The sequence below is a fragment of the Dendrobates tinctorius genome, unplaced genomic scaffold (genome assembly GCF_039654945.1).
Source record: "Dendrobates tinctorius isolate UK_male_01 unplaced genomic scaffold, ASM3965494v1 ptg000158l, whole genome shotgun sequence".
Taxonomy (NCBI): Eukaryota; Metazoa; Chordata; class Amphibia; order Anura; family Dendrobatidae; genus Dendrobates; species Dendrobates tinctorius.
The window spans coordinates 28,479,326-28,492,273 of NW_027361825.1; the positions used below are offsets into that span (position 1 = coordinate 28,479,326).

Genomic DNA, 12,948 nt, shown 5'->3' on the forward strand with positions numbered 1-12,948 from the left:
CAAAATAGGATTAGATACATGGCTCAACAGACAGTATCACACAGGATAGGATTAGATACACGGCTCAGTAGACAGTATCACACAAGATAGGATTAGATACACTGCTCAGCAGACTGTATCACACAGGATAGGATTAGATGCATGGCTCAGTAGACAGTATCACACAAGATAGGATTAGATACACGGCTCAACAGACATTATCACACAGGATAGGATTAGATACACAGCTCAGCAGACAGTAACACACAGGATAGGATTAGATACATGGCTCAGCAGACAGTATCACACAGGATAGGATTAGATACACAGGTCAGCAGACAGTAACACCCAGGATAGGATTAGATACAAAGATCAGCAGACAGTATCATGCAGGATATGATTAGATACACGGCTCAGCAGACAGTATCACACAGGATAGGATTCAATACATGGTTCAGCAGTCAGTATCACACAGAATAGGAGTAGATACACTGCTCAGCAGACAATAACACACAGGAGAGGATTAGATACATGGCTCATCATAAAGTAACACACAGGAGAGGATTAGATACATGGCTCAACATAAAGTAACACACAGGAGAGGATTAGATAGATGGCTCAGCAGTCAGTATCACACAGGATAAAATTAGATACACAGCTCAGCACACAGTATCACACAGGATAGGATTAGGTGCATGGCTCACCAGACAGTAACACACAGGATAGGATTAGACACATGGCTCAGCAGACAGTATTACACAGGATAGGATTAGAGACATGGCTCAGCAGACTGTATCACACATGATAGGATTAGATACATGGCTCAGCAGACAGTAACACACAGGACAGGATTAGATACACAGCTCAGCAGTCAGTATCACACAGGATAGGATTAGATACACAGCTCAGCAGACAGTAACACACAGGATAGGATTAGATGCAAAGCTCAGCAGATGGTATCACACATGATAGGATTAGATTCACAGCTCAGCAACAGGATGTGCCAAAGGAGAGGACATTTTCACTCCAAGAATTCCACTCATTCCATCTGATTTGCCTTTTGATTTTAAACACCTCCAGTTTCAACTTTGACTGCCATTTGCAATGTCCATTAACAAGGCTCAGGGAAAAGTCATTGAAAGTAGTAGGGATCGATTTGCAATCTCCATGATTTTCTCTTGGTCAACTTCACGTGGCCTGTTCAAGACTTGGAAATGCCAAAAATCTGTTCATCTTTGCCTCGAAAGGAATAAACAAAAATGTTGATCAAAAGGCTCTTGAATCAGTTGAAAATAAAATACTATCAATACTTAGGTATTTGTTTAGTTAATTTGTGCTGCAAATCTGTAGTGTTGAATATATGATGTGAAATGTTTTTATGTGCAATATAATCGTTATAATTTGTTATAACTAACCACAGTTAGTTACTATGCCCAGGTAATGCCGGGCTCTTCAGATAGTCTCTTTATATTTACCTATGTTACTGCAGACACTCCAATTAACCCAGAAAACATAATGCGATCTGCTGTTTCCAATGTCATTTGCTCTGTCGTGTTTGGGGAACGATTCGACTATGAAGATAAAAAATTCTTGACCCTCGTGTCCCATTTCAATGATATTATCAAACTTTTTAACAGCCCTTCTGGACAGGTAAATATTGCAAAAATTCTAAAACTATTTGGGTGTATTGTAATTAGCATGAATTCTAAAAATTAATGGGTTTTATCAACTTCTGGTCACATAGTTAAAGTCAAACTACTCAGTGTTTATTACACATATCTATGCATAGTAGATACCCATCTGTCTGGGTAATATAAGCATCAATAGACCTATGGTTGAATGCCTGGATACTTTTGCTCAGATTTTAGTTTTTAGCACAGAACAGGAACACAAGATCAATTGAGTGAGCCATTACAACTTTACAGACAGAATTGATAAAAAAAATTCCTACATTTTTGGTCTACAGCAACCATACAGACAGGGGCTTTACAATAGGAGGTGCAAAGGTGGCACTTGCTTCCAGGTCATATATTTCATCAAACATTGCTTGGCCACATAAGAACACATAGATTTGGTAGTTTATAAAGAAGTAGTGGGCAAATAGAATTAATCAGGCTGCAAAAGGTTTCTTTATAGTCTGCAACCCCAGAGATAGAAAGGTTTGCATAGAAACTGTAGACACAAAAAGGTAGAAGATTTCTCACTTAAAACTTTCCGCAAATTATGTTTCTTTTATGCTTTAGACGCCTTGAAGCAATACCAACAAATTTTCTGGAAATGTGGAGATATTCTTCAAAATTATTGAAATTGTAGAAGTATATCGTTATTATAGATTGGATTATTCTTTTTCTACTGCTTTTCTCTTTTCCATCAGTTTTTTAACATGTTCCCAACCATAATGTCCTACCTTCCTGGTCCTCACCAGAAGATTTTCACAGTTACAAACAACCTGAAACAATTTATTAAAAAGATGATAAGCACCCATCAAGCCACCCTGGATGAAAACTTTCCTCGTGACTTCATAGATTGTTTCCTCATGAAAATGAAAGAGGTGAAAATGTAGATGTAAAAATTTTTCCAAGGTATCTAAATTAAGTAATTTTTGAGAAAACTTTGAAATCAATGTAACCTCAATGAGCAACTACTAAATTTCTAGCAGTTGATTACATAGTATATTGTCAATTTTTGATCATTAAAATATTGATGAATTCAAATTTTTAGGAAAAAGAGAATTCAGATACAGAATTTCATGAGAAAAACCTAGAGGCAACGATATTTGACTTATTTTTTGCTGGAAGCGAGACGACAAGTCTGACTCTGAGATATGGTTTTCTAACTCTATTGAAATATCCTGAAATACAAGGTGATTATTCTAATGTAATTTTTAACCTTTTTTGGTAATATTCTTCTTACAGGATCATAGCTACAAGAAGTACAAGGGTAAACATCAAGCCCACGTCTTAACCCCTTAAGGACCAAGCCACTTCATAGGTTAATGACCAGGCCTTAATCTTGAAATCTGACCACTGTCATTTTATGTGGTTGTAATTCTGGAACGCTTCAATTGATCCCACTGATTCTGAGATTGTTTTTTCGCGACATATTGTACTTTTTGAGAGTGGTAAAATTTCTTCAACATTTCTTGTGTTTAGTTGTGAAAAAAATGTAAATTTTGCAAAAAATTTTTAAAATTTCACAACTTTCAAACTTTTAATTTTTATGCCACTAATCAGAGCGTTATGTCACACAAAATAGTTAATAAATAACATTTCCCAAATGTGTCCTTTGCATCAGCACAATTTTTGAAACTTTTTTTGTTAGGAAGTTATAAGGGTTAAAATTTGACCAGCGATTTCTCATTTTTCCAACAAAATTTACAAAACCATTTTTTTTGTAGGGACCACCTCACAATTGAAGTCCCTTTGGGGGCCTACATAACAGAAAATACCCAAAAGTGACACCATTCTAAAAACTGCACTCCTCAAGGTGATCAAAACCACATTCAAAAAGCTTATTAACGCTTCAAATGCTTCACGAGAATTGAAGCAATGTGGAAGGAAAAATGAACATTTAACTTTTTTTCACAAAAATTTTACTTCGGACACAATTTTTTATATTTTGTCAAGGGTATCAGGAAAAAATGAACCACAATGTTTGTTGTGCAAGTTCTCCTGAGGACAACGATACCCCATGTGTGGAGGAAGACTACTCTTTAGGCCCATGGCAGTGCTTGGAGGGTAAGGAGCACCATTTGAGGTTTTGAACATAAAATTGGCTGGAATCGAGAGCGGACATCATATCGCATTTGCAGAGCCTCTAATGTACCTAAACAGTGGAAACCCCCTATAAATGACCCCATTTTGGAAACTAGACCCCACAAGGATCTTGTCTAGATGTGTGGTGAGCACTTTCCATAAATGACACCATTTTGCTTCACAGAATTTGATAACATATAGCCATGAAAATTAAAAATCACATTTTTTTCTCAAAAATCATATTTTAGCTCCAAATTTTTTATTTTAACAAAGGTAGCAGGAGAAAATAGACCCCAAAAATTGTTGTGAAATTTCTTCTGAGTTCACCAATACCCCACGACCTGGAAGGGAAGGAGAATTTTTGACTTTTTGAACACATAATTGTCTGGAATCAAAAGCGGATGCTATGTCATATTTGGAGGGCCCCTGATGTGCCTAAACAGTGGAAACCCCCCACAGGTGATACCATTTTGGCAACTAGACCCCTCAAGGAACTTATCTAGATGTGTGCTGAGCATTTTGAACCACCAGGTGCTTTACAGAAGTTTATAACAGAGCTAAGAAAATTTTTAAAAAATACATTTTTCCTGCAAATTTTTGTCTTTTAGCCCCAATTTTTTTATTTTCTCCAGAGTAACCGGAGAAAATGGGCCCCAGAATTTGTTGTGCATTTTCTCCTAAGTGTGCCAACACTCCATGTGTGGGTGAAAACTACTCTTGAGGCACAGTGAAAAAAGCTCAAAAGGGAAGGAGCACCATATTGTAGTGCAGATTTTACAAATATGGTTTGAGGGTGCCTTGACCCACTGGGAGAGCCCCAGAGGTGCCAGAATAGTAGAACATTCCATAAGTGACCCCATTTTACAAACTACACCTCATAATGAATTAATCTAGGAGTGTAATTACCATATTGATACCAAGGGTGTGTCACAGAATTTTATACCATTGGGCAGTGAAGAAAAAATAAAAACAAAATAGTTTTTGCATCACCATATTTTGAGAACTATAATTTTTCCAGATTTCGGCCCAAAGGGTCATGTGAGGGCTTGTTTATTGCGGGATAAGCCGACTTTTTTGGTACCATTTTCGGGCACATGATATTTTTTGATGGATTTCTATTCCAATTTTTGTGGAGGCAGAATGAACAAAAAGCAGCAATTCAGAAATTGTATTTTTTTTCTCCATTTTGCGTGTGATAAAATTGATAAGGCCACTTTATTCTTTGGGTCAGTATGATTACATCGATACCACATTTATATTTTTTATGTTTTGGCAATTTTACACAATAAAAACTTTTATAGAAAAATTTATTTTTGCATTGCTTTATTTTGAGACCTATAACCTTTTTATTTTTCCGCTGATAGAGCTGTATGGCAGCTTGTTTTTTGCAGGACAAGATGGCTTTTTCAGTTATATTATTTTTATTTAAATTCGTCTTTTTGATCCAGTTTTGTTCCACTTTTTCCAAGCGGTATGATAATAAAGAATAATTTAGCTACTTTTTTTGCATTTATTTACAGCGTTCACTGAAGGGGTTAACTAGTGTGACACTTTTATAGACCGGATTGTTCCAAACGCAGCAATACCAAACGCGTGTACATTTTTTGGTTATTTAATTTTTTTTACATAAAAATGTATATTTACTAGTGGATTTTTATTATTATTATTATTATTATTATTATTATTATTTTGTACTTTTTTTTTACATTTTTTTTAGAAAAAATGTTTTCTTTTTTACCTAGTCCCTTTATGGGACTTTCATTCTATTTTAACTTTGATTGCAGGTAGAATACATTGCTATGCACTAGCACTGCACTGCATTATTCCTATACTCAAAGCTTCTGACACCATGCTGTGAGCATGGTCTCAGAGGCTTTCTGTAGCTGGATGACCCCAGGTCACCATGGCAACAATCGAGCAGGGATGCCAATGTGAAGGCAGAGGGAGCTCCCGTCCCTCTGCCTCACTCCTGAACGCTGCGATTGCGCTCGGTCGCAGCAATTAGGTGGTTAACAGCCAAGGATGGTGTGAGCTTCTGCACTGATCGGACAGTAAGTGCTGATATTTTAGCATCTCCTGCGCGATCATGTTCTGATTGGTCAGTCAGATTGACTGACTGATCACAGTGATCTTGGCACAGGAACCCACGGCATGGGTCCCCTGCACCTCTTCCCATGCCTCTCAGCTGTCACAGACAGCTGTCGGCACTGAACTGTCACTGTGTGTTTACACACAGTGATAGTTTAAATGCATGACAGACACAGTTTGTTCTGGTGCAGGAACTGACATCCTGCCATGACGGACTGTGTCCATCATTGGATGTTAAGGGGTTAAAGAGGACCTGCCACTTGTCATAAAAATTTTGTTTTGTTCTTACCTGGTGCAAATGGCGCTGTTCTCTTGTTCACCTCTGTGTTCTTCAGATATGATCCCTCTTCCCTGGCATGGTCCTCACGAAGATATCCATAGAAAAGTAATGAGGATCACGTCTACTTCGCTAAAAAGGCTAGATTTTTATACAGGTCAGAGAAGACAGATACAGGACCAAAAAAAAGTAAAAAACTATGCCAGATTCAGGGAAACAGAGGCATTTGCACCAGGTTAATAAAAATACATGTTTATGACAAGTGACAAAACTTTGTTTACACCTAATAAGACAAAAATTACTGACAATTAAGAAAAAGCCTATAGATTTCTACAGGTGCATTATTATTTCTCCATGTTATATGGTTCTGTGGACATTAGGCTGGTTTCACACTTGCGTTTTTTTTAGCGGTATTTTAGCGCTAAATAGCGCATGCGTTTTTTTTTCCTATACTTTGCATGGGATGCGCTTATGTGCGCATACACATGCGTTTGTACGCGTTTTTCCGCGCATGCGTTTTTTTGCGGTATGCTCTCGGGCGCACAAAATGCAACCTGTTGCATTTTTTGGGCGTCCGACTTGCCTCAAAAAAACGCATGCGCGCGCAATGCGTTTTTTTACAGCAAGACACCCATTAGCATATGTGCGCATTGGCATGCTTATGTATGCGTTTTTTTGCACATGCGTTTTTTTTTTACCATTAGTTTAGACAATGGAATTTAGGAGTTTGGGTTAGAGTTAGGGTTAGTTAAGGGGGTTTAGGGTTAGGGTTAGGGTTAGGGTCAGGGTCAGGGTTAGGGTTAGGATCAGGGTATGGTTTGGTTAAGGGTTAGGGTTAGGGTCAGGGTCAGGGTTAGGGTTAGGATCAGGGTATGGTTTGGTTAAGGGTTAGGGTTAGGGTCAGGGTTAGGGTTAGGGTCAGGGTTAGGGTTAGGGTTAGGGTCAGGGTCAGGGTTAGGGTTAGGGTTAGGGTCAGGGTTAGGGTTAGGGTTAGGGTCAGGGTTAGGGTTAGGGTCAGGGTTAGGGTTAGGGTCAGGGTTAGGGTTAGGGTCAGGGTTAGGGTTAGGGTTAGGGTCAGGGTTAGGGTTAGGGCTAGGGTCAGGGTTAGGGTTAGGGTTAGGGTCAGGGTTAGGGTTAGGGTTAGTAAAGTCATGGTTTGGGTTAGTGTGAGGGGCCACCTAATGTTTGGAAAAAACGCAAACGCGGTAAAAACGCACTAAAAACACATACAAACGCATAAAAACGCTGCGTTTTTCTCATGCATGCTCATAAAAATGCTTGAAAAAAACGCAGCAGTTGTATGCTTTTGTATGTGTTTTTTCAATGCGTTTTTTTGCGGGAAAAACGCGCTGCAAAAAAAGCAAGTGTGAAACTAGCCTTAGTTTGGTTTTAATAAGTTTATACAATTATAAAATATACTCACTGAAATAAATCCTGTCTTTGTAAATTTCAGAGAAAATCCACAAAGAGATTGACAATGTAATAGGCAAAGATCGCTGTCCATCAATAGAAGACAGGAGTAAAATGCCATATACAGAAGCTGTAATCCATGAGATCCAAAGATTTGCAGATATTGTCCCAGCAGGATTGCAGCACGCTACAAGCAAGGACACAACATTTAGAGGCTATCACATTCCAAAGGTGTAGTAACCCAGTCTTATCAGCTTATCGACTCACCACTTTATATACTACTATTTTCAAGATTAATACTTTCTACTTCAAATCTTGTATTACGCGTATTATTACTACTCTGCAAACTTTGCGACTAAGGATCTATTAACAATGCGTGATATGAAACATTAAAGGGATGTTACCACAAACAAAGTTAAATTTATTCAACATTTTAACCAATACATCTTTGAGTACTAATATTTTCCACAATTGGATGTGTTTAAAAAAATGTTCCTGTGCTGAGATAATCTTATTAGAGATGGGCACACCTCTGGCTGTTCGGGTCTGGTGGGTTCGACCAAACAGTTAAAAAAAATTTCTGGTTGTGCTACCAGAACAGTACCCAGACCCGAACCCTGACCCCATTCACTTGAATGGAGGCCTGTACATACAGTGTTTGCCATGCTGTCATGTGCATGACAGCGCGGAAACACCGCTTCTAATCCATGGTGAAATCATCCCCACCAATCAGAGAGCCGCGGTTCACACGTTGTCAAAAGACAGCATGAGCACTCAGCTGCAATCGGAGGTATAAAGCTTACCTCTGGTCACTGGAGTCAGAGGATGCAACTAATGATTCCATCATCCTGACACCTGCTGCCGCTAATAACAGTGAGAGCTGGAGTGGCGGATGGGTGTATTCATCAGCCGCTCCTGCGCTGTAAATAAATAAAAAAATAAAATGGCATAAATTCCCCTGTATTTTTGATAACCAACCAGGCAAAACTCACAGCTGGAGGCTGCAACCCTCAGCTGTCAGCTTCAGCAAGGCTGGTTATCAAGAATAGAGGGGTCTCGACGCTGGTTTTTTTTAAATTAAAATAAATAATTTAAAAAAGTGTGGGTTCCCCCCCAATTTTGGCACCCAGCCTTGCTAAAGCAGACAGCTGGGGGCTGGTGTTCTCAGACTGGTATGGGGCCATGGATATTGCCCACCCAGTCTAAAAATAGCAGCCTGCAACTGCCCAGAAAAAGTCACATCTATTAGAGGCGCCAATTCTGGCACTTTGCCCAGCTCTTCCCACTTGTCCTGTAGCAGTGGCAATTGGGGTTCATATTTGTAAAGTTGATGTCACCTTTGCATTGTCAGGTGACATCAAACCAATGGCTTAGTAATGGAGAGGCATCTATAAGACACCTATCCATTACTAATCCTATAGTTGTATGGTAAATAAAGATACATCCAAAATAAAGTCATTTCTTAGAAAAAAAACAAAACACAGTTTAACTTTTTTATTTAATCCCTTAGTGACAGAGCCAGTTTGCAGCTTAATGAACAGGCCAATTTTTACAATTCTGACCATCTGTCACATTATGAGGTTATAACTCTGGAACGCATTAACGGATCCTGCTGATTCTGAGAAAGTTTTGTCATGACATATTGTACTTCATATTAGTGGTAAAACTTATTCGATAAGTCTTGTGTTTATTTATGAAAAAAGCGGAAATATGGCGAAAATTTTGAAAATTTTTCAATTTTAAAACTTTAAATTTTTATGCCCTTAAATCAGAGAGATATGTCACTCAAATTTCTTAATAAATAACATTTCCCACATGTCTCCTTTAGATCAGCACAATTTTGGAAGCAAAGTTTTTTTTGTTAGGAAGTTATAAGGGTTAAAAGTTGATCAGCAATTTCTCATTTTTACAACAAAATTTACAAAACCATTTTTTTTAGGGCCCACATCATAATTAAAGTCATTTTGAGGGGTGTACATGACAGAAAATGCCCAAAAATGACACCGTTCTAAAAACTAGACCCCTCAAGGTGCTCAAAACCACATTCAAGAAGTTTATTAACCCTTTACTTGCTTCACAGGAACTAAAGCAATGTGGGAGGAAAAAATTAACATTTAACTTTTTTTTGCAAAAAAATTTACTTGAGAACCAATTTTTTTTATTTACACAAGTGTTAAAAGAGAAAATGAACCACAAAATTTGTTGTGCAATTTCTCCTGAATATGCTGATACCCCATATGTGGGGGTAAACCACTTTTTCAGTGCACGGCAGAGCTCGCAAGGGAAGGAGCCCGTTTGACTTTTTCAACACAGAATTGGCTGGAATTGAGATCGGATGCCATGTTGCGTTTGGAGAACCCCTGATGTTCCTAAACAGTGGAAACCCCCAACAAGAGACCCCATTTTGGAAACTAGACCCCTTAAAGAACATATCTAGATGTGTGGTGAGCATTTTGAACCTTCAAGTGCTTCACAGAAGTTTATAACGTAGAGTCGTGAAAATTAAAAATAATTTTTTTTCCCCAAAAATGATTTTTTAGCCCGCTATTTTTTAATTTCCTAAGGGCAACAGGAGAAATTAGACGACAAAAGTTGTTGTGCAATTTGTCCTGAGTATGCTGATACCCCATATGTGGGGGGAACCACTGTTTGGGCACATGGGAGACCTCAGAAGGGAAGGAGTACCATTTTGGAATGCAGACTTTGATGGAATGGTCTGTGGGCTTCATGTTGCGTTTGCAGAGCCCTGATGTACTTAAACAGCGGAAACCCCACACAAGTGACCCCATTTTGAAAACTAGACCCCCCCAAGGAGCTTATCTAGATGTGTGGTGAGCACTTTTAATCCCCAAGTGCTTCACAGAAGTTTATAATGCCTGGGCGTGAAAATAAAAAGTCTTTTTTTATTTTCACAAAAGTGATTTTTTAGCCCCCAATTTTTAGACCCCTAAAGTTGGTAAATAGTGGAAACCCCTCAATTATTGCTCCAACCCTAGCCCCAACACACCCCTAACCCTAATCCCAACCCTAACCCTAATCCCAACCCTAATCCCTAATCCTAATTCTAACCTTAATCCTAATTCGCCCTAACCGTAATTCTAACCCTAGCCCTAGCTCTAACCCTAGCCCTAACCCTAGCCATAACCCTAACCCTAACCTTAGTCCTAACCCTAGCTCTAACCCTAACAATAGCCCTAGCCCTAACCCTAGCCCTAACCCTAACCCTAAAGGAAAAATGAAAAAAAATATTTTCTTTATTTTATTATGTTTTCCTAGCTAAGGGGGTGATAAATGGGGGGTTATGTACTATTTTTTTTTTATTTTGATCACTATGATACTTTATCATAGTAATCAAAATGAATGAATGGAATCTGCCAGCCGAAGCCTGCAGATTCCCGGTGGGCGCACTGCGCATGCGCACGCCATTTTCTCCGGATCCAAGATGGCGGCGCCCACCAGAGGACACTGGCGGGACGCAGGACCACCGGGAGGTGACCCTGGAGCACAGAGAGGTACCGGGGGGATCGGGGACCCTATTTCTCTCTCCTCTGATGTGCGATCACATCAGAGGAAAGAGAATTTAAATGCAAAATCGCGGCTTTTTTTGCGATCGCCGTTATAGGGTTAATAACGGCGATCGCAAAAGCGGGGTCAGTAAAAACCGACCCAATTCATGTTCTCTGGGGTCTCGGCTACACCCTGCAGCCGAGACCCTGGAGAAAATATGACACTGGGGGGCGCTATTTATTTACTCCACAGCGCCATGAATTCACTGCGCTGTAGTTTAAGTACCCTTAATTACCGCCGTTAAAAGGCGTATCGGCGGTCGTTAAGGGGTTAAAAATAACAAACATAGTTATACTCACCTAATGCCTAATACCACCAAAGCCCTCGTTCTTCTGTAATAAAAGTAAAATAAAAAAAACAATATACCATATTGGAGCTCGCCGAGAATTTTTGGGGTTGCTCGGCGGGAGCTCGGGTCCCCAGTCTGCATGTTTGGTGCTCTTTACAGAGCCAATTGCAGGGATTGCCTACCACACACTGTAATGCCGCAGACATGTTGGTTGTGGCATTACAGTGATTGGCTGGCCGCACAGCGTCATCAGGTCTATTTTAGACCTGGTGCACCCTGCTCGTCACAGTTAGCTCTGGAATCACGCAGTGTAGAGAAAGTTGCTGCTGAGCTAGGGAGAGATTTATTTGCTTTGTAGTTAGTGTAGGTATACCACATATAAGGCTTGAGTCACACACAACCTATAAAAAATCGGTCCGTTTTTAATGGACCAGAATCGCATAAATGTTTCATGAACAGTGATCCGTATGTCATCTGATTGGAATGTGAGGATGCGATTTTCTCGCATCTAAGCATCCATGTGACATCCGTATGGCTTCCGTATGATGAGATTTCCTACATAGCATAATAGCCGCTAAACCAATTGCCAGCTTCTGTAAAATCAATACAAAACCCGACATGAAATGACACATGGTTTACATACAGTAATCCATTACATTTCATTTAGTTTTTATGTCTTTGACTAATAATTACATTAGTGTATGGGTGTAAAATTTTGGACATGTTGGTGTTAAATTAACGGATAAATTTGTTAAAAAAAATTGCGTGGGCTCCCGTGGTAATTTCTCCGCCAGAGAGGGAAAGCCAGTGAGTGAGGGCAGATTTTAATAGCCTAGAGAGGGACCATTGTTTTGCCCCCCCAGGTTAAAAAAGTCTGCCCCCAGCCACCACAGAAAAGATGCACCTTTTCTGGCACTTAGCCTCTCTATTTCCATGGCCTTTAGCAGTGGCTCATGGGTTAATAATAATGGGTTAATGTCACCTTGCTATTGAAAGGTGGCATTAAGCTGGGTTAATAATGGAGAGGTGTCAATAAGACACCTATCCATTATTAACCCTAGAATAGTAAAGGGTTAAAAAAGACACACACACATTAATTAAAAATTATTTTAATCAAATAATCACACAAAGTTTTTGACACAATTTATTATTCTGCTAATCCAAAAGAATCCCTTGTTGTCCTGTAAAAAAAACAAAAAATAAAAAAACAACAATATACATAACTCTCCGCTGTTCAGTCAGGTCCCCCGCTGCAATCCATCACAAGGGGTTAACTAGTTTACAATGGGGACCAGTGCTAATGCGACCGGCACCACTGTAAACCACTGCTGAATGAATGAAATCATCTCTGCCCAGACTCCCTGGCTGACTGGAGATGAACTAATAGGTGTGGGAAAGTTTCCAAACTTTTTCGCATGCTCCAGAGTTCAGCTCACGTCAGCCAGGGACTCTGCGCAGCCTCACTGACTACCGCTGACATCAGTGAGGCTGCGCGGAGTCCCTGGCTGACATGAAGTGAACGCGATAGCGTGGGAAAGTTTCTGAACTTTTTCCCATGCTGTCAGTTCACCTTAGGTCAGCCA

General features: G+C 39.5%; 1 protein-coding gene across 1 annotated transcript in view; it reads left to right on the plus strand.

Annotated features, from left to right (window-relative positions):
- The window catches only part of LOC141052020 (cytochrome P450 2C8-like), a 29,734-nt gene that overhangs the window by 3,624 nt on the left and 13,162 nt on the right, over positions 1 to 12,948 (plus strand). The window contains exons 2-5 of the mRNA XM_073549192.1: positions 1,469 to 1,629; positions 2,354 to 2,530; positions 2,701 to 2,842; positions 7,553 to 7,740. Coding sequence (XP_073405293.1) covers positions 1,469 to 1,629; positions 2,354 to 2,530; positions 2,701 to 2,842; positions 7,553 to 7,740 — 668 coding nt within the window. The remainder of the gene's footprint in view (positions 1 to 1,468; positions 1,630 to 2,353; positions 2,531 to 2,700; positions 2,843 to 7,552; positions 7,741 to 12,948) is intronic.